Genomic DNA, 22992 nt, shown 5'->3' with positions numbered 1-22992 from the left:
ACCTGATTGTCCTGAATTCACCAAGCCTTGCTGTGAATTTAGCAGGAGTTGCACCATGTCCTTTCCTAGCACTGACAGTGGCTGGGGCTGGCCTCCCCCTTGCCCATGCCTGCCGCTGAGTCTTGTAGACCAGATGCCTGTGGAATGACTATCCAGCAGTGGGATATCTTGTTGCACGCAGTATTGCTTAAATACATGCAAGCATACCGTCTGAGTATATATTTAGTGAATTGTGTGGGGTGTATTTAATGAGTGACCTATAATAGTCTTCTGGTTGAAGCTGCTGAGTAACACTGGCCAAAAATGCCTTTTCTGTCTGCTGCATCATTGAAACATGTGGGTATGGACTGCTCTCCTGTTGTAGGTAGGGGATTTGATAGCCCAAGGGCTTATGATGTGGTGTAGCTTTCACATTAGTGAGCTCAGGCTCAGATGAGTTGTCTGTCCTTTTTTGTCTCCTTTCTTGGATCAACACTTTCTGTTCAATGTTATTGGCATGCTTTATTTTGACCTATCTGGCCGTACCTTCCTAGGGGCTCAGGACAGCATGGCTTAAGCCTCAGCTGTCAGATGTTGAGGCAGTAAGAGAGATCTCCTGGCTGTATGTCAGCTTTGAGGTAGGAGTAGACAGATTAGTCTATTTGGTTCAGAGGACAAGAAGAAATACCAGTCTTTCTGTTCCAAAGGTGGCAATTCTGAGATCTCTGCTGATGCCTCTCTCATCCCATAACCAGGACCCCAGCATGCCTTTCTCCAGCTCCTCAGATTCTTCTATTAAGGCAAGATGGAAAAAGGCATTTGCAGTCCTTTTATCCCCAGTGCAGACTGTACAGTTTTGCTTTCAGGTCCTTTTGTATTTTTTTGATATGGAGATGACAGACCACAATTCCTTATCTCTGCATTCATATGTGAAATTTCGACTTTGTAGAAGACTCTTAGCCGTATTCAGTCTTGTAGCATGAATGTTAGATACTGCTGGGGATTGAGTTTTCCTTCTGGTTCCAAATCATACACGTCTTAGTGAACAGTAGGAAGGAATCCTCTTGGAAGAATTTATTTTCATAGTAGTCAAAGTTTATAGTTTGATGTGACTTACATCATTGTCCTGTTTCAGCTCGATTGCATGGTATTTAGGTGTATCTCTTAAAACTGAAGTGACTGTCTTTCTGTAGCTCTGTGGAAATGCAGTGCATACAGCCAGTATGTGGATACTTTTCTATCCCACCACTTGAAGCTTCCTGGTGAATAAATCCTAATGGCATTAGAAGGTATTGATTTAAGCTTTTGATGGGATGGTCCTTGTATTTTTGGCAATCTATTCTTCCATTTTTCTATGTAAATAGTCTGGTTTTGATAGCAGTTCTCTTACCCAGAAGAATTGAAGTGATTCAGGCATTTCTAGCAGAATCCTGATTCCTTAAGATGACTTTTATAACTCCTGCTATGTTTTTACATAAGAATTTGAAAAAAACAACAGCATGCCTCAGCACTGCCTCTGCTTTTTGTTTTGTTCTAAACTGCATGTGTTATAGCTGAGGCAGCTCTGTATGCATGGGATGCTAGGGGACCTGCATCTGTCTTTATCTGTGGGATGAGGCTTTTCATAGGGAGCACCTTGTTGTTTCTAGATGAATAAAGTCTAAAGGACTGACCATTTGAATCCAGAAACTTCCAAGATAACCACGATGATGTTACAAAGTGTGCAGTAGCCTTCTGTTTTTAATCAGGATTAATTCAGAAAGAGCTCAGACATTACCACTCTTTCGCTTAACAGAAGGTTATAGTGCAGAGGCCTCTCAGGAGGATGGTGCCGTGGAGAGGCAAGTTCTTCAGTTTTACTCAAGTGGAAGGTTAAAAAGGTTCTTCCAGCTATCTTGAGAAATAGGTACTGCTTTAAATTACTTACAGTATGAATGCACACAGAGGCCATCATTTAAGGCAGCAGGTTAGATGGAGTTACTGACCTGTAACACTTTTACTGTCTTTATTTCTTCATGAACTGTGTTGGATCAATCTGGGGAATGTTAATAGAAAATGTTGAGCCACTTTCACTTTTTTCTTGTCTTTGTTAGTGTAATGAATCAACTTTCATTGTATTACTTGATCTTGCAAATGTGGGTTGCTTTTTTTTTCCCTTCCCAATCATTTTAAAGGCATGAAAGCAAAAGTATTATGTAGCTAATTTATTTTAAAATTTTAAACTGCCATCATCTTAGCTTAATTACAGTCAAGGTAAGTATTTGGTTTGCCTTAGTTTAAGCCTTAAAGCAGCAGTACCACTTACAGCAATGTTCCTGGAAACTTCCAGCATTCAGTGTCAAGAGTGCTCCTTTAGCTCAGTGCAAACCCTTTCTTTATGAAAGACAAATATTCTGGGCAGATGGAAATGGAGCTGCAAAGTCAAGCTACGAATCTAAAGGTTTTGTTAGGCATTGAGGATGCCAGACAGAGGTAGCCCTGCATCCCAAAGAGACATTACTGTTGTTTCCACTTCCAAGAGCACACTGCCTCTGCAGATATACCGCAGATACTCTGTATCATGAAGGGGTCCTCTTGCATTCCTATGGATGTAGCAGTCCATGCTTTTTCTTCACTTGCTTCAGTGGTGGTGTATGTGACTCATCTTGGGATAGAATTACAGAGCATGAGGTTGGAAGGGATCTCAGGGATCAACTAGTCCTATCTTTCTTGGCAAAGGATGAACTAGGCAGGGTGGCCCAGCATCCTGTCCAGCTGAATCTTTGGAGTGTCCAATGCTGGGGAATCCACCACTTCCCTAGGGAGATTATTGCAATGGCTGGTTGTTCTCGTCATGAAAAATTCTCCTCTTGAAACAGGTTTACCTATTTAACTTTGTACTCAGAGATAGGAACCTGTATGAAGCTCAGATCTGTCAGGATGGCCTGAGAAGTTTCTTGCTGTATATTCAGGGACACTGTGTGTGTCTGACAACAGCATTGTAGTATTGTATGTTAGTAAGATAATGCCAGTTCCTCAATTCTGTCCTTGTGCTTGCAAAAATTTGTAATTAGAGTACCAGCCAATTTCTGGAGGCTTGAGGACCCATGTGTGACTTACTTTCATATTTATACTCCAGAGTGGGGTTGATCTTGGGCATCCTGTCATATGCCTACTGGGTGGAAGTGCTCTGAAGTAGAAGTCTGCTGGACACCCCTTCTCTAGTACCTCTCCACCTGAAAATGTTAATCCTTGCCTAACTCGGAATGTTCTAGTTTTGGATTTCCTTCAGTTTCTTAGCAGATGATCTTTTCCTTGTTTTGTATCTTGAGGAGGATTAAGTATAGATCCTGCATCCGGATTAAGCTACCCCAGTTTGGATGCAGAACGGGTTTTATTAAATGAAAGACTTGTTTTCTGCATTGTGAGAGATGTTCTCTTTGTTGAAAGAAATCTATACCAAAGAGAAACTGTATTCAGGTAGTCTCAGTGCTGGTGTTAACTTGGGTCCAGGATACTGGGATCTTTACCTGGATTTGAAGAATCTGGCTTTGTCAGTTACTCTGTCAGAAGTACCTCTGTCAGTTATTTCTCTATTCTGAGAGCCCACTGGTGTTCCCACCCTTCTAATTCACACTAAGAGTCTTGGTCAAAGCACCCCTTTTTCTCAAGATGCCTGACAAAAGTGGAGTTTAAACTGAGCATTTACGTGTCTTGTGATTACTCATTTGGAGCATGTGCATGCTGATCCGTGGTACTCATGCCATGTAGGTGGCTCTTCTCATTCCATGCCAGTAACAAGGTATCTTTGGATGTGTGCATTTCACATCCAGCTGCTCCTTGTTTTCCCTTCATCCTGGCAGTGTTTAGAGTTTCTCACTGAAGTACATGGTGAGAAAAACTGACTATAGAGAGGGCTTCCATTAGCTTCCATGGAGGTCATCAACTTGCACTCCTGCTTTCTCTTAGCAGTCCTTGTAGGTAGTTGAAGAGCTTATGGCTTACTGTCACCCAGACTGGATAAGCACAGGAATTATGTATCTCAAAAGAGATAATTTACTTCTAATTCTTTGCCATTTTATAAAGTAGTGATCATACGTCTCTTTGGAGCTCAATAGAGTTCAAACATGTCACATATTGATAGTTTTCTTGCTGATAAAGACAGCTTTGCATATGTTTAAAAATTCATCGAGGGAGAACACCTATTCTTGTGATCGTAAGTGCAGATGTTATCCACAAGACTTCTCGCAGAGATTGTTCCATTATTTTAAGCTTTCCAGTTTGCATTCGTACACCAGTCTTGCAAGAGGCAGTTGCAGTTGCACTCTGCCTTGCCCTTTTCTTTAGCACTCTGGCCCCACCAGCTGTGATCCCTTTTAAAGTAAGGACCTGCTAGGCTGCAGGTCTGTCTTCTACCAGCTCTCTTCCAGAAATGTGATCCTTTTCCTCTGCAGGAATATTCTTAATGTGTCTACATTTGGAAGATGGAACCAAAAACACTGACTTGATGTTCTGTATGAAAAGCTTTAATAGAATCCATCTGACAGTATATTCAACTGAATGGTACCAGGAGGATATTGTCCTAAATGTAATGTTCAGGTTGCTTGCATGCTCTTTTCTTTGATGTAATTCCTCAAAACAGCTTCATAGTTCTGTGGAAGATGGCAGCTTTTACTTTTCTCAGCCTCACAAGAGGAAGTAAAACAGAATACAGAAGTAAGATCGTAGCAAGAATAATGCATTATTTTCTCCAGAAAGCTAAATTCAGAGCAAACTGTTCACTGAGTGACTTCTTACAAGGGGGATCTATACCACCTGATGTAAGCTTGAAGAATCTACTGAAAATTTACAATAAATAATTTAGATTCACAGGGAAAATGTTCTAACTCATGAAAATTTGAAGCACAGGGCTGTTATGATTATCTACTAAATCTGTGTCCTGACTGTATAAATCCAGTGATTTAATTTGAGTTGAAGAGCCGACTCATTATATGCACAATTTCTTATAAAAATTGCATGAAAACAAAAATACAGAAACCGAATGTTAACATGACAAGTGCATTTTTAATAACTTACTGTCTTCCAAAGATCATTAGTTCTTCTAAAAGTTTCTGTGTGGCAGCATAAGCCACTTTTGCTGTCTGTAATTTACTACCATTTATCTAGTTTAGTCATATTGTTAACTCTCTGTGTTGAATAAGACTAATCTGAGTATTGACATGAGCTGATACTCCCATATTGGGAAGTCACCACTATTTACTGCGACATGACAGTGGCTTTTAAGTTGTTCCTCAACAATTACTGATGAATAAAAATATAGGTACTTCATGCGATAAAGCCCTAAGCAATCTGGTTGAATTTCCAGCTTTGAGCAGGAAAGGCTGGAGGCTGGAGACCTCCTGAGGTCCCTTCCAGCCTGGTTTATTCTGTGATATTTGTGTGTGTATACATGTGTGAGTGTATAAATATGTGTAATATTTATGTATAAAGATACGTTGAATGATTTCAGATAGAGCTATAATAGATGTTTGTTCTGCTGGTTTTCTTTGCCCAGTCTGCCACTAAGAAACCGCGAAAGTCTCCAGCGGACAAGGGTCGTTCTGAATCTGGAGCCAGAGGAGCAAGTCGTGGAAGAGCTAATGGCCACCCTCAGCAGAATGGAGAAGGGGACCCTGTCACTTTATTTGAGGTGGTTAAGCTTGGAAAGAGTGCCATGCAGGTAAAATAACCAATTAAGTCATCCTCTCACAATTCTGTATATCCTGACTGCAGGATATAAAGCTATGCTTTTGTAAACAGTTGGGTTTTTTTATACCCTGTATTGGTCCATTAGCCTGTCTGCATATGATCAAGCAAGGGACAGAATGTTTTGATTGAGCACTGTTATATATAATTCTGAAAGACGAGACAGATCAGAAAGTTACGTATTTTAAATTCTCCATTATTTTCTCCATTACTTCCAAATTGAAAATACGTGTTGGTATTAAGCAGGCCATTAAAAAATACCCTATAATAAGTTTTATATCAGGAAAACCAAGGCTTTTTTGTTTGCTTCTTTTTATCAAAAATACCTGCTGACACAAGCAGCTTTGAGTATTTTGCCCTGTACTCTTATTGCTGTCCCCACCAGAGCAGCAGATGAAGACTAAACAAGTTGCTTGTACTTCCTCTGTGTCTGAGGGACAAAGATGTACACATCTTGAAGGCAAATTTTTAATTGTAAATTAATTATCTAAAATAGTTGTAGTGAATTGCCTCTGGAAGTGTTTCTTCCTCCTTTATGTTTTAATCAGTTTCAGAGGTCTCACAGGATCTCTTGAATCAGATGAGTTCCACCTCAAGCACCTCTATAGATTATGGGTCTTGACAGTACTTTTATTCTTTTTTAAGAAGCTACAGGGCTTCGCCTGTTGGTTTTGGCACTCAAAGGAGTAACAGTGAGCCCAAAAACACTGTTCATCCCGTGCAGTGCAAAGCTGACAGTCATTCCTGCTGAAGGATTCTTTAAGCAAACCTCCTTTACTTTGCAGTTCAACAAAACAGAACTCATGCAGTATCAGTTCATTTTGCTTTATGGTGCTAACTGACATGATAAAACAGCAAATTATAAACATTTAGGGTCCAAGTGCCATTTTCAGTATTGCTTTTAGTGTAGCTAAAAACAAAGTCTAACTCCCAAAGGAATCTAGTCTTCCAAAAGAGTGAAAGCTATTGAAGGCTTTTTCCTAGTCTCAAACCTGTGGAAGTTCTGAGATGTCATTCTAAAGAAATAATAAATGGGAAGAAAATGAGAATTTTCATTCTTTATAGTTGCTGTATTTACAGTTATTCAAGATTGACCCTTCTTATCTAGTAGGTGAAGACAGAACAAATTACTCCTAACAAAGCTACAGATTACTTGTTCCTCTTCTTCCTATATGTTTTAAGTCAGGGCTTCTAACTTTGCTTGGGTTTTAACACTTTTTTAAATTTCGGTTTTGGCAGGATTTGAGGAAACATCTGGAGTCTATTTTCTGGTTTTACTGTGGTACAGAACATACAATATGCTTTATGTAGTATGGGTTGTCTTAGAGTTATTGATATTTGCAAGAGCCAAATGAAGAGGAATGAGTGAGTGCTTTGATATTGGATGACTCTGCGTATGTGTGTGTACGGAATTGACTTTGACACATTTCATCTTTTTCAAGAGATGCCATCAGAAGAAGTGTTTGCAGATGAAATTCTAAAAGGAAATTGCATGCATGCATTAAGAAATCTTTGGAATTCAAATACAAAGAAATTGTTTTGAGAAATTTACTACTGTATATGCAGATATAGAAGGGTGTGTGTCTGTATATTTGTATATATATATATTTGCACACACATGCTTAAAATGTGCCCCACCTACATATATGAGAAAGAAGTAGCATATTTTAAGCAGTGGAGAAATGATATGCAAACAGTAAAGGAATAGGCAAGTTTATAAAATCATAGTATAGTTTGGGTTGGAAGGGATATTGCAGTGAGCACGGACATCCTCAACTAGATAAGGTTGCCCAGAACCACATCCAGCCTGGCGTTGAGTGTCTCTAGGGATGTGCATCCACCATCTCTCTGGGTGAGCTGTGCCACGATTTTACCACCCTCATTGCAAAAAAATTCTTCCTCATGTCTAAGCCTGAATCTCCTCTCTTTTAGTATAGTTTTTGTTTGAAGGCTTGGGCTACAAACAGGCATAAATGACTTGAACCGTTATTTCCAAAGTGTGTCACCTGTGCATCTCTGCAAATTCTACTATTGGTAAAAATATATTCAAAGGAAAGAAAAAAAAAAGGGAAAGAGACCATATAGTGAGAAAGAGGATACAATTAAAATTTATTTAATATCTTTTAACTTTCACTTCTGGACAATAATCAAGGGAAACCAAGGTTCTGTAGATCCAACCAAACTTACTAGCATCTTTATACCTTTTCCTTAATTGCTTAGAGATTTTGACATAACAATTAGGAGTGCTTGGCGGTTTTGTTTTTCATAGTTTGGATGCGGGTGTTTTGTGGCTAATTTTAGCAGTTTTGCCAGTATTGCCAATTTTCTGATAAATTACGTATATTTGGATTTGTCAGAACCTGTCACTTCTCAATATCTAGTTCTTTCCCTGTAATATGAACCTACATTTTTTTGTAGTGCTCTTAAGTTTTCTTGCAGCAATAAAAACCCAGCAAAATTCCATTTATACATTCTGAGATTACAGGGAATCATGTGTTTTCTGATCTATCTGCTCCTGCTGTTTGCTTTCAGGATTTATTTTAGTTGTTAGATTTTCCTGGCTTTGTGTTGCCAACTCATGGAAGTCTGTAGCTGAATTCAATTCTCACTTCTTTTAAGTTTCTCCTCTATTTTGGTTCTCATAGCAGGATTCATTTAATTCTTCTCTTCAGGCTTATTGCTGTTTGGTTCTTCCAGGGAAACAAAGTTAGGTTGGTATTTTGTATTTCAAGTATATGTAGCTTCAGAGCTGCTCATTGCATATAAATCTTTGCCTCTATTATGAAGTGCTAGCTGTGTTGGGGTTAAATCTTACTTGAATTCTATAAATCAGTTTGATACCCGCCTTAAGTTGGTATTGGGTTGTTGTCACTGCTTTTTAATTTGCTCTGTAACATTTTGTACAGTTAGTTGCTTAAAAAGTTTTTATGTTGACAGCTGCCATATATGAACTGTGATGTGACCTGCTGTTCGTGTTTCCTTGTGTACGTTTTGTTAGTCCATTCAGACTTCTCATTGAGCTTTTTTAGGCTCTATGGGTTTTTTTCTGAGGCAAACATAATACTCTTCTGCTTTTTGTCATTTGTCTCTCTTGTTTATTTATTTATTCCTAGACTGATTTTATGTACACAGCTATATCCACTATATTTCCCCCTCTCTAAACTTCTGTAGGTAGAATAGACTATCACCATTTCTCATGTCCTAAAGTGCCTGATTTGAACCTGATGGGAATTAAGGGTGTGGGTGAACCTCCACTCCTCCAGCTGAGTCCCCAGTACAGAGGGTAACTTGTAGCTTAAATCTTTATGGACGCTTCTATATTGGTCTCTGACCCTAGCATTAAGCCAGCAGTGAAACAGGGTGTGAGACGATCTCAGATTTTGTTAAGGCTTCAGTCTGAAAATTTCTCCGAAGTAAATTGTGACCAATTAGCTGTAATGAAGTTTGTTCTTGTACGTTGGTCAAACCAAGCATGAAAGTGTTCTGCTTTCTTGTTTGCAAAAGAAATTGGTGCCTCTCCCAGAACATCAGAGAAAATCATTGGTAGTTATAGGAGGTGTTCAATACCAAAGCATAACCAATCTATTCCTTGATTACTCCATAGTATTATCATAGAATAGTTAGAATTGGAAGGGACCTTAAAGCTCATCCAGTTCCAACCCCGTGCCATGGGCAGGGACACCTTCCACTAGACCAGCTTGCTCCAAGCCCCATCCAGCCTGGCCTTGAACACTGCCAGGGATGGGGCAGCCACAGCTTCTCTGGGCACACTGTGCCAGTGCCTCACTGTCTCACTTCACATGCCATTACCATTTACCCTTAACTGATGTTAGCAGTTCACTACAGGTTGAAATACCTTTAATGTAGCTTGTCAGATTTACTACAAACTCTACTATTTATCATTATGGAAATTATTAATAGCTTGTCAGATCTTGCGACTAGGCAACTGTGATAATGGAAAAAGGGTCTAGAAATATTTTTAGCAGCTTTTGGGAATGAAAACTTATTGTAGATATATTTAACTACATAGAGTCAATAATATTATTGTAAATAACCTTTTTCTTAGACTCTAGAGATTACTACTTCCCAAAATTATCAATTATTAACGCTTAAAAATAAGTTTTACTTCAGATCTAATTTGCTATGACAAGAATACATTTCCTATTGACTGTAAAATCATGTACTGGTTTGGGTTGGATGGGACCTTAAAGCTCATCCAGTTCCAACCCCCTGCCAAGGCAGTGACACCTTCCACTAGAGCAGGGTGCTCCAAGTCCCATCCAGCCTGGCCTTGAGCACTACCAGGGATGGGGCAGCCACGGCTTCTCTGGGCAACCTGTGCCAGTGCCTCACTGTCTCACTTCACATGCATTACCATTTACCTTAACTCCATCCCTGGCAGTGTTCAAGGCCAGATTGGATGAGGCCTTGCGTGATATGGTTTAGAGCAAGGTGTACCTGCCCATGGCAGGGGGGTTGGAACTTGACGATCTTAAGGTCCTTTCCAACCTTAAGTATTCTATGATTCTGTGATGTTATCAGTTCACTACAGGTTAGGAAAAAAAGTCTGAACCCTCTACTTTGCCTAGCTAATAAAAGTAATCTTGGTGTCAGTTAGACATGGTTCAGAGTAAGTATGGTGAAAGTATGGCAACAGGCATTTTAGGATATGTATACAAAGAGAGCTTTCTAGTGTGTTGAAATGGGAGTTTTCTTTGTGCCACGAGAAATCAGGAATGTATGTGGTTCCTCATTGTTCTTGTCTCTGCACCTTGGCACGAGTGGATTTGAGTCCTGAAAGGCTCCCTTCCTATCTGAGTAAAGCTGTATTTGCAGCACTGCTTACCCTGTCACAGCAGGTTTTCTTTGCTTTTTACATTTCAGTTCCTCATATTTTTGTCATCTCTGCACCTACTGGCCTCGTGTTGGCAAGCTGTGACTCTTTTTCACAGTACTGCACTGGCTAGAAAGTGTGAGTATCAGAGCAGGAACACCCTCAGTCACTTTTTCCCCTTCAATTGATTACCTGAAATGATTAAAAAGACTTCATTAATACTAATTTAATATATTTCTGAAATGTTAACAATATTTTCAGTATTATACTCGCTTTCAGTGTTTATCCACCTGTCTGTTGCAGACAGACAGGTTCAAGATTACTACATGCAAAAATAAAGGGTATTTATCCTTACAATTACACCTTTGATTTGTTGGAAATAATACGGAAGAGATAAAGGAAATACTCTCTCCACTTTCAGGAGTGCTCTTTTTTTGTTCTTTTTCCCCCAGTTTCTAGCTCCTAATGTATCAGGTTTGGGTGAAGTTCAGTCATCAACACCTGTATCTGAAATTATTTTATGACTGAAATTATTAGTACATCAAGTGCCTATTCCTGGCACTTTGAGATTTTGATGATCTGGTCAAGAAAATGCAAGATAGTAAGTTCTTCCAAACTGATGTCTTTATGCTTCTTGTTAATATAGCATATACTATATACTTTCAGTAATTTTTATATTTTGTACCATTTAGGGCAGAAATTATGTTCTGTATACTACTTCCTTGCATAGCTCAGACCATGGAATTACACCCATTCCAGTATTAAGCCAGCAGCTCCTTTTACAACCATAATTTTTCCTGTGTTCATAGTAACATTAGTTTCAGTTAATTAGAAGTTAGGGGAGGCCAGATTTAGCCACTGTACAGGCAGAGCAGAAGTTTTGAACATCATTGTTCCCCATCACGTCTTGCTGCAGAAGCATTCAGCTCCCCTATCCTGGTGATCACAGGTACGTTAGCTATTGCAACAGGAAGCTGAGTCTGGGAACAAGGAGCACGAGGTGGCACTGGCCTTAGAGAAGGCATCTGGTGTCCTCCCAGAGAGTGAGGCTGCTCCTTGGGCTAGCTTTTTCCAGGGGAGGAAGAAGACAGTAGAGCAAACTGCAGTGACTGCTCAGCTTTGTCAGCTGGTTCCTGATGCATTCTGCATGGATTAAGCTTTGCTTTGCTTACTTCTCTCAACTCCCTGGAATTTTCTCTCACAGTTATTTTAATCACATAATCATTATGCAGCATAAATAATCCCCATGTTCCTTAGTCCTTCCAGTGGTTCTGGTTAGAAAGACTTGTTACACACCTGCTTTAATCTTGCATAAACTGAGGCAGCTGTTGAACAGATTGGTCTCACCTTCTCCTACACCTGATGTTTTTTACACCTTTCTTATGTGTTTTGTAGTCACACCAAGAAATAGATTTAATTAGAGCCTGACACTTCGATGGATTTTTTATTTTTAACTGGATCAGCTCCTGGATTCAACTCAACTCTGGGAGTAGCTACGACTTACTTTTTGTTAGAATGACTTTATAACCATCACCATACCTACCTTATGTAGGAGGAATTACATATATGTTTTTATATAGATATATATATCCTTGAGCTTAAAACATCAGAGCAGCTGTAACTGTATCATATCAAAATTCCAATATCCATTCTCTGACGATAGCAATTAAGAAAGAGAATAAGTCAGCAAAGATGTGTTTTGGGAATTCTCTGTACCTCTGACAGTTTGCAGCTGTGTTGCAGGGTGAATGTGTTGTCTGTGTTCTTCGTAGCATTAATGGTTTTGTCTTCCCTGAGTTTGTCTCTTGTCCCTATTAGAAGTCCTCTTTGCTGGATAGTGTCTCTGCATCTGCTGCTGCCATTTTTGGGAGTGAGGGCTTTTTTGAAGTTTAATAATACACAGACATTTTATTTCAAGTATTATTGTTGGTTTTTATGTTAAAGACATGTTTTAATTTAATTGTCCTTTGTTGTATTTTAACAGTTCTGTATTCTCCAACTTGAAGGCTGGGTAATAACTTTAGGTTTCCCCAGACTGTCTGAGAAACTCCTTAGGAGTTTAAGTATGCATTCCCTAAAGTTTACAGGATAAACTAACTGCAGCTATTACTGACATTTAAACTGGTATTTTATGTTCATATTGCTAGTTGGATTTCTTCTGCAGCCCAATATTTATTTGCTTTTGGTTGTATGCTACTGAATTAAAAGAAAAACAAAATGAAAATGAGGTACATATTTTCATACTTGTTATACTAGGAACAATTCAGCCACCAGATGAAGCAGTAATTAATTAGAAGGGTGTCCCTTACTACCAAAGGAGTCATTCTACAGTCATGACACGTTACATCACGTTTTCCTTTGTGATGTAATAAGATGTAGGATGATTTTGCTCTTCATAATGAACACATGTGCCAGCAGTGCAGTCTGTGAAAACATTTGTACCCACAAATGCTTATTATACTTAAAGCTGGAGAAGTCTTTTGTTCTCTAGAATGTTACCCTTTCCTGAAGTGTCTGGGTGATCTGTGAACCCTTTACAGATTATGCTAGCAAAGGAACTTGAACTGTGTTTTTTACTAAATCGACGGGTCTCTCTTAGTGGAATAATTTACTTTGTTGCCACACTCCTCTAAGGATTTCTTTTTTGTTCTCACATTCAATGTATGAGTAGTTTTGGTGCTTTGTAGCATCTTGGAAATGCACATGATTGGCCCAGCTTAAACAAACCCAGCCCCATGAAGGCTGTGTAACCTGTTGACTGTAAGAGAGAGGCACCTATGAACAGTCTGTACCGTAGCAGAAAACCTGCTGGGTATGGGACTGTTGCATGATCCATCTGTCATTTCTGGGGCCTCAGGTGAGGAAATACAGCTCTGAGCAGTATGGATCTGCTGTGTTAAGAGCGCTCATCCCCAGTAGTTCCTATGATTTTAACCTATTTGAAATATTCCAATGCTTTTTATGCACGTAAGTGTAATGCTAGTTGAACTGTGCCATTCCAATACTCTCAAAAGAGAACTAAATATTTTTATCTTCCAGAAGTGTTTGTTTTTTTTTCTTTCCTCCCAAATGGTTCCATAAAATGTGTTACACTGATTTCCCTATGTAATGATATTTAATGCCCATTTTCCTGCGTGGAAATACATATTTATATGAAATCCCAACACCGATATCTCTATGGACAGAAACATATATCTGGGATTGTATTACTTCAGTCTCTGTGCTTCAGGAAAAAGAAATTATATTGGTAGACACTGCCTAAAGTGGATTTTCCCATCTTTGCTTCTGATGACAGAACCAAGAAACAGGTACTGTTACATTAAAAGAATCATTTGAGCTTTTCAGAAGATGCTTGCTAGGTGTTACCAAAGTATGAACTCTCATAATCTAAAATGACCATCTTTAGGGGAAAAATAGTAAGTTGCAACTTCACAATCTACAATTTTTTTCACTTATAAGAGGTTTTTCTGTGAGTATATGTTAGGCTTACTGGCTGCAATTTGGAATGCAGCTAAACAGTCATCTCGAAGTCTAATGCACATGCTTGAACTGCAAGTACTCTCGTGTGTTAGGAACTACTTTCTCCCCAATAACTGTGTGGAATTACTTCAGTCCTCACAAAATTTGACCTTAAATGACTTTTATTGTTTCTTAAAAAACCTGCACAGGTTCCCCAAAAAGACCCCAGTTTTGTGCAAAGCAGCATAAGACTTCACTGCTTGCCTTTCTTTCCCTGTGTTCTTTATTTTATTGTAGTCTTAAGTTCTTCTCACTGTTTGTTAAACCATATTTTTTAACTTCTATCTTGTCTTTGGGCTGCTTTTTATACAGGTAATTGAGATCTTTAATTTCACTTTGCAGTCCTTTTTTGGTTTAGTAAGCTTTGAATTTCATTTGAATAACTTTTTTTTTTGTCAGAAGATATTAGCATAAGCTTTGATTTTGTGTTTTTTCTTTGCCTGTCTTTAATGTAAACACGCTACTCACCCATTCTAGAATCATCTTTTGTTCTGTCATGTTCACTGTAAATGAAGTATGTCCATGATCAGTTGTATGAAATGGCATTTTATTTAAATGCTCTCTATACTTTTTTTGCCTTGGTTTATAGTTGACTCAGATTTTACACTTGACCATGCACTTCATCTATACTGTCATTTGTTGTCACTTTGTGGTAGTAGCACTGCTGCCAGATTGTTACTTTATTTAATTGTGAAATAGCTGGTTTTGAAATCAACTTTCATTAATATTTAGTGGGACTGTGGTAGTTTACACAAGCTGGCAAGGTATCATCTGCAGTTAGTCCCTCTGGTTCCTCCAGCACTTAGTGCTCCTAAATGTACTAATGTTCTCACACTGAAGGGTATGATTTTGCAGTTGTAAAGCCTCCAGGAGGTAACATGATACCTGCATTATTTCATTCATCCCATCAGACTTCTGCCTTTACCGGCAATCCCTGCTGCTGTTTCTCTTCGTATTTGTCTTCTAGCACACTTTGAGATGTGAAGGTCAATATATCTGCAAGTCTCCTTGACTGATTTTAGGTTGCTGACTCGGACTGTGGATCTGTTCTGCTACTTGCTTGACTTTCTTTCAGCTTCTCATTTCTGTAGGGTTGCCTGTTTGGCATGTTCATATTATGCTGCATGGTAGTTCTTAAAGCAGATCCACTGGAGAATTAATTACTGTGAGATTCTCTTGAAAGCAGATAGGGGCTTTTGAAAATCTCTCTGCTGACTGTGTATTTGTACCATGCATCATCTGCTATTTGCAGACCTTGATTTTCCACTCAGTTCTCCTAAGATTAGAAGCATTTTCAGGTCTAAAGAACAGTGCTTAAGAATCTCATTTTGTAACATGTACTTTTATGGACCCATTATGCAGACTGATCCACAGATGTGGTGCATCTATGTGTGTGTATACATATATATGTATGTACATATATATGTTTTATGTGTGTGTGTATATATATGTCTTATTGTTTTCTGACAGGAGGGAGTAAAGAGGGTCATGTGGGTGTTACTGGAGTAATACTGAGATTTCACCTGTGTAACTGAGCTAGATCATTTTTTACCTTGCTTAAGTTCCAGTACTTCTTGCCCCATTCCAATCTGGTAATGAAGATGAGAAGCTACACAGTTTTTAATGCAGTTTCCCATTTGTTGCGCTTCATAACCTTGTGGCCAAGGGAGCATTTTTCTTGGGCATGTGCACTGAATTTGGTGAATATATATTTGACAAAAATATATTGCATCTTGGCAGAGTATTGCAGCACATGTACTGCACATCTTGTGCTTCCCAGTTATGCTGAATTTATCATGTATTTTCATGCACAGCATGCAAGTGCACATTCCCACGTGGTAAATCCATGCTCCCCTACTGCATCTGAAGGTAAAAGCAGCTGGAAGCAGATGGGAACCACCAGAACAACTCATGCAGTCTGTTCCTAAAATCTTTCATAAGTGTTTTGCGGAAGTGGACAACCAGACTCTTGCAGGAATGAATCGTTCTCATGGATGGAGTCTGATCGTAGCTACCTCCTTTCCAAAGAGCTGTATGGTCCTTCCCTCCTGCTGTCATAGCATGTGCCTTCACTGCAGTATCAGTTCTGCTTTAAGAAAAGATGATGGGGGGTGGCCATGGCAAGATATCTTTGGGCAAGGGGAGGACCAAATGTGTTTACCCTGAGTTTGCTCTTTGCTTGTGTCTGAGAAGCTCTTAAAGACAGGGTGACTGGATGGAGGCTGCTAACAAGATAAAATCATCCTGGAAGGTGTGCTGTGGCCTGTGAAAGGTTAGAAACCCTTGTTTTTAATAGGGCTTTCTATATTTTTTTACGCAAAAGAATTCCTTTTCTGGCAGTGGTTGCTCATTGCCCCATTTGCTACACTATTGCCTGTTGTTTGATTTCTTTTTCACTCTTATTTGACCTTTTTCCTGGTATTTGGATTGCTGCTGGTTTTCTCTTGGTTGATACTTGTCTCTATTTTAGGTTTGATGTGGATGATTATTTTTTTTCATCCTAGTATTTTCAGTTTTTATAGCTCTTTTCTGTTACATCAAAAGTCAGCAGTTTGATTAAGTTCCAACTGTTGTAGCATATGTAGTCTGGCTTCATTATCTCCTGTTGCCTTAAACTGTAATCTCTAACAAGATTTACCAAGCAGCATGCCAAGTGTGCATGAGGGCTTGAATGCTGTAGATCTGTGGGTGTTACTTTGCTTTGGATACCCTGAAAATACCCTTCTCATCTTTTGGGATTAGTAAACAACAATTTGTGGGACTTCATCTACTGCTGCCCCTAAAGACTGCATTGCTTCAAGACTGGTCCACAAATCTTGAGGTCATCTGCTTGTCTTTATTTTTGCATGAATTGCATTATGGTTCTGGGCTGAAAGTACAGGTGGTGTACTAGATAGGATAGAGTGGATGGACCCTTAGTGCCCAAGGACATAGCACAATCTCTTGCAATTCTTTTTGTGTTAAGAGACAAAAATAGCAGAAGGAGATGAGCTGCAGTGGTGCTGTGGCTTTGAGGTAATGCTGCAAAAATCAAATAATTGTTTAAAAGAAGCAGAAACAAATTGAAAAATATTCCTCCCATTTGCTCCCCCCTTTTATAAAGTCCGGATGGGCTCACTGGGGATATTTATAGCATCTGCCAGTAAAAGTTGCAGTGGTTCAGCTAAAGGGGCAGTATGTTATAGCAAGAAACAGGGGTAGACTGAATGTAGAAAAGTGTCTCTCAGGCCAGCCTTGCTTTTACAGGGAATGTTTTGTGTGAAAGAGATGTGGAGAGTGCATGGATGCTGGCAAACTAGTTATTAACAGTAAGGGAAAGCATCTGAGATTTCTCAAAGAAGAATAGAGCAGACTTCAGAAACTGTTAAGAGATCTCTGACAAGAGTGAGCAGAGATAAAGGTATGGAAGTATTTCTGTGCAAGCCACATGGCACAGAGTAGGGTATTCTACCTGAAAAAAAGGTGACCAAGTGGAAACCATGGGAAGTACAAGTAGGGCTTAAGGTTTCTTTTCTGTTCTTCTGTTAGCTCACATCGAACAGATCTAGGAATTGGCAAGTTTAAAAGAAAACCGTTTTTCTTTTTTTGCAGTGAATAATTAACCCCTGAGACACATTGCTGCAAGATGATATAGTTCTAAAACTGTATGGTTTAGACAGACACAGTCATGAGAGAAGAAATACGGTAAGGGTCTGAGCAAGTAACTTGGAAGTATCAGTGTATTCTTGCCCTATTCTTATGCTTTTTCTTGTGTGCATAAGCTCTGTTGGGCAAGTGACCTGTGGTCTGATCCAGCACAGCTGTTACTTTCTTCAGTGAAAAAAATAGCTGCTGGCAATTGCCTGTTGTTCTGATATCTGTGGTGGTGTAGCTGTTCAAACAAATCTTCCAAGTTGGTAGTACACCAGCAGTCTGGTCATTAAGCTTTGTCAATATTTGGTTTAGTAAATAATTTTTGTATTTGGGTACACTTGTATTTATGTGCTGTGGAGAGTTCTGCTGATTGATTGAGAATATTGAGTCTTGCAGCAGCAGGTCTAATTTCATGATGAAATAACAGTGAAGCATTCTAGATAACTGTTCTTGTGCTGTTGCTTCGTGTTTCCTCAGCTTGTATGAAGATTAATTAGAGCCAGAACCTTCTTTTTAATTTCCTCTAATTAGCAGATGGACCTCTTCATAAGAATCCTTCTCCTACTGGGCATGTGTGTGTGTATTGGTAGGCAAAGCCTGTGAGGACTTGGGTTCCCTGGCAAATTGGATGTTCAGTGATTCATGCTGGTTGTTGAGTAACGTAATGCTGATAGCACTGATAGTCTCATTCTGTCTTGGGTTAAGAGAGAGTGCAGTGATCTGTTCCGAACATGAAGTGTTTTGGCTCTCAGTTCATGGAGTTGTGTATGTCTCTAGTACATACACAACTGTTTTTTTGCTTCGTTTTTCTCATACACGTACTGCAGTTGCACTGGTTATCAGGGGACATTGTGTTTGAATAAGCTAGAAACTGCAGAGGGACTTCTCAAGATCAAGATCCTATCCTTGTATCTTCTGGTTTAGAAAGAGGCCATTTTTTCCTAAGAGGCTGAATTGTTTGGATTTTGTCTTTCCTATTCATTCTTTCTCAGCCTGGTTGGAAGCTGGTTACGTGGAGATGGTGGTGGGGTGTGTGTGTTGAGGAATTTTTAAATTAAGTTTACACAAATTCATTGTACACCTGGACTTTCCAAAATGGAATAATCCATTTGCAAGATGTGCTCTGATAGCATGGTCAAGCTTCTCCTAATGAATGCTACTGCATGTATGGAACAGTAAAGATTACTTTTTTCCCCTTGTAAAATGAGTAAAATATGGTGTTTGGTTACATTAAATATACACAATTTATTACCTTCAGTGTTTATGCAACTGAGGAACTTGGAATACTGTATTGTAGTCATATGAAGAAAAGCCATACTTGTCTTCCTTAAGCATGAAGTGGGCTGAAGATGGACCTCACACAAGCCTTTCCTAGAGCAGTTTTTAAGTGTTTCCATAGTTATTTTGTTTGCTTTGTCATCATTGCCTCATTTTACCTACATCTGGAGTTTTAAAAATCATGGGTTTGCACAGGTCTGATGGGGTTCTGAAGTCTAAAGTGTATGTATGGGAGGCAGCAATAGGCTTTGCATTCCTTTCAGCTGATATATATCTGCCATTAACTCTTTCTGATGCTATGATTGCATTTTCATGTTGATTGGCAAAATTTGTTTAGTGTTCTTTCTCATTAAGCTGCTCAGGCATTTTCTCTGTCCCCAGAGACCAGTATTGACAAACGATAAATGTTTTTGACACCTGTATGCTTTCTGACCCCCTCCCTCTTACTACTCATGAGAATGACTGTGTGCTACTCCTGCCTATCAGTGGTTATAAAAGTATCTCCTGGCTACTTAGCATAGTTTGAAACTGTGACTCATCTTCATATAGTGTGCTTCAGATGGCTTTTTGACTCCCAAGCCCTGTAAGACCAACTTCTGCTTACTTTTTTTTTTTACTTTGCATATATTCCTTATTCCATTCTGTCTTCCTGAAATATGTACGGTGTTTCTGAATACCTGATAACACTGCTTTGGCCTTTATAAATACTGAGAAGTTCACTCTGCAGTATAAAATCAGGTTTTATTCCGTAAGTGTTTCTACTAATGGTTTTCTGGGAATAATGTTGGTCATTCTGAGCAGAATCACCGTGTTTGTTTGTTTGTCTGTTTGTTTTCAATACGATTTTGAAACTGGTTAAATTCCATGAGTAGAGTTTTGAGGAATCATTAAAATTTCAGTTTGAACTTCTGTTTATACAATTATAGTACCAGCAAATGATACCTGTAGTTCTGTTCTCTAACAATATTTGTTCTGTCTCCACCCTGAGAGAAGGTGTATAGATTTCTGAATTTGTACGCATATGTGATGATGCAGAATAAATGCTCAGTTACCAAATTATATTCTGAAAAGAGTAAGTCATTTGCCTTTAATAAAACACTTTTTTAAGAGTCTCTGATAAGTATTCTTTTTTTCTTGACAGTCTGTGGTGGACGACTGGATTGAATCATATAAACAAGACAGGGACATAGCACTTCTGGATTTAATCAACTTCTTTATCCAGTGTTCAGGATGTCGAGGTACAGAATGTTGGAAACAAGTTGTATGGAATAAATCTGACAGTCATACAAACGTGTCTTAGTACAAATGCTGGTAAAGGTGTGGGAGACATATGGATTGGTACTCCTTGTATGCATGGTTTATATAGAAATGTTGTCTACGTTCAAGATTAATTATATTTAAAGCTTGTTTGTCAAGGGCCTACCCTTTCTTTTTCTCATTTCCCTGTCATCATCCTAAAGTGTACAAATCCTTACAGAGACACTACTCATCAGCAAAAGGAGACAAAAGACCTGTTAATCAAGGTAGGTGTATCTTTACTTCCCCCTCCTGTTTCTTCCCTAATTTTTTACTATGAGAATTAGTAGGTGTTAGCGATACCTTAACTTTGCTGTTTTTCTTTCTTTCTAGGAATGATGGGTTTTTTTAAACTGAAGAAGGAGTCAGACTTCAGCTGACTTTGATTACCAAGAAAGTTTTCTTCTGGATGAAGCACCAATCTTGTTTCTTTCTCTGTTGTACTACTTTATCCAGTCAGCAGCAAGTGGCCTTCCTTTTATACCTTGTTTAAGCAGTCTCCATTACCAGGCATGTGGCAGTCAGTCAGTCTTTCTGTCATTCAGTTGCCACACTGTACCTTCTAATGAATTTTACACGTGTTGTCTTTTTTCAGTTAACTCAGCCTTGAAAAGAGAGAAGGGCAGAGTTCTATTCTCTCTTTAACTCCCAGAACCTGGTTACTGTTCCCTATGCTTCCTATAATTTGCCTTGAGTAGAATTGAAAATTACACACAATTTGGAAATTCTTTTTCTTCATTTTGTAACAGATACAGAAATATAACTTTAGGTATCAGACCATCTGTGTAGAAGTCCCTTCTTTTTTAATACAAAGTGAAGTCTCAGGTACATCAGAGAAAAGAAATATGAGTTATCAGCAGCTTCAGCTCTCCTTTATCATAGCTTAGGGAAACAAACTTACTTTGTGGAAGCTCTGGAAGCATTCTGTGAAGCTTAGGGTTTAGATTACCAGCCTGTGTCAGTGTCTGTACTGTTCACACTGATTCCCTAAAATATTTTTCAGACTTGTCTGGCAGTTCACATAAAAGTAGCTGTATTCTGTTTGCTTTTTTAACATTCTCCTAAAGGTGTATATGCTAAAAAAAAAAGCCCCAAACCCACAAACTGCCTTCGAAGAATTTGGGTAGCATTAAACCAAAGGGATTCTTGGCCATATGTTTTTATTCTTGTTGATGCAAGCTTTTGGTGAAGGCATGTCATCAGTATCTTCATTCCCCTGCTGCTCTCTAATTTCTACTTCCTTTCTTTCTCCCTGTTAGAGAAAGCAGCACTCTGACAATCTCAGAAGATTCATTTTTTTTTTGAGCCTCCCCTTACTGACTGATGCAGGCTGAATGCCCACTGTCAGCCATATGCTGCTGAAGCAATTGCTTCCCAGAAAAGCTTTCTGTTATTGGCTGTGAAGCAGCAGCGCTTCGAGTGGCTGATGTCATTTACTTTCCTTTTGCTTTTAAATGGTGACTTTCTCTCCATTTGCAGTACTCTGACTTGGACGCTCAGGGATATCTCTCTGCTGTGCTTGCTCTAGTGTGGCCTTCTAGTCCCAAGCAGCAAAGACAGGAGAAAGGAATCAATAATTACTTCTTCCCTAAGTTTATAGTGTGTTGGGAGCGATTTATTTTAGTGTTAAAATTTTGCTGTGTGGACAGTAACAGATGTAAACCAGTTCTGGTTTTTCAAATTCCCGGTAGCATGCTTTGTTTCTAGAGTAAGTAAAGGCTTCATTAGAAGAGAGTGAATTTTATTGATAGCACTGAGGATAGAATACGTATTTGAGCTCTCCTTAATGGAACTGAGATATGGAAATCTGTGGATGTTCTGTATTTTGTGAGGAAGACCACTTTTCTTTTTCATAGGAAGATTATATGCTCTATTATGGCATTTTAATTTCTTGTTTAAGATTTTGCTGGTGTTCTTGCTTGTTTCCATTTCTGCTAAGTAACAGCTCCTTATCTGTTGGCTCAATGGCTGCTTTATCTTCCTTAATAGTCCTTAATTTTCTTCTTTTCAGTTGGTTCCACTAATATTATCTCAGATTGTCCAGACTTCTTTCCCAGTGTTGGATCTAAATGCTTACTAGTAATACATCTAACTCTGATCATTAACTGGAAGGGAGGAGGACAACTCACTTGGGAGAAGGTTCCTCAGGAAACCTGGCAAGTGATGCTAGGTTTATAAATCTACCATTTTAACAGTTCTTAAGATTATTTGATAGCTAAATATGTATAAAATACATGTAACTTGACATTCTTTTGAAGGTTTTAAGTGGGTAAAGAGTGTATGTCTGTTTTCTGACTTGAATTTGAAATCATTTAGGCACCGAACTGTTTTATTTAGCAATGGTATTGACCCTGACAAAAATATCTTTCTGTTCAGAGAAACATTGATTTTTATATATTTATCCCATTCTCTTGGCCAGTGCATATGCTTCAGCGAACTTCTTAGCATCCTCCAGCTTTGTTTAGAGATGTTCCTGAAATGAGAAGCGATTTCTTGTAAATATGAATGACCAGGCATGGTATGTAAATTATTAATACTAAAAAATTGTAAAATGAATTAATTTTTCAGGTGAACTTAAGAGACCTCTGCAACTTATATTGAATAAATGTAAACCAAATATTCAAGCATGTCTGTCTTTTGTCAGCTCTTTTGAAGTGTCTGTTTAAATCAGTTGCTTTCTATATAATGTGTTCCAATTCATACAATAATGTCCATTAAAACGTGGTTTT

General features: G+C 38.7%; 1 protein-coding gene across 3 annotated transcripts in view; it reads left to right on the top strand.

Annotated features, from left to right (window-relative positions):
• The window catches only part of STAG1 (STAG1 cohesin complex component), a 178125-nt gene that overhangs the window by 53205 nt on the left and 101928 nt on the right, over nucleotides 1–22992 (top strand). For all 3 annotated transcript variants that reach the window (XM_061354474.1, XM_061354475.1, XM_061354476.1), the window contains 2 exons: nucleotides 5513–5677; nucleotides 20109–20205. In XM_061354474.1, coding sequence (XP_061210458.1) covers nucleotides 5513–5677; nucleotides 20109–20205 — 262 coding nt within the window. The remainder of the gene's footprint in view (nucleotides 1–5512; nucleotides 5678–20108; nucleotides 20206–22992) is intronic.

The sequence above is a fragment of the Neopsephotus bourkii genome, unplaced genomic scaffold, assembly GCF_033783945.1.
Source record: "Neopsephotus bourkii isolate Nb327-2 ecotype Australia unplaced genomic scaffold, CSIRO-AGI_Nbou_v1 NB_739, whole genome shotgun sequence".
NCBI classification, from domain to species: domain Eukaryota; kingdom Metazoa; phylum Chordata; class Aves; order Psittaciformes; family Psittacidae; genus Neopsephotus; species Neopsephotus bourkii.
The sequence above is the reverse complement of the archived record's forward strand: the minus strand, read 5'-3'. Positions and strand labels throughout refer to the sequence as shown.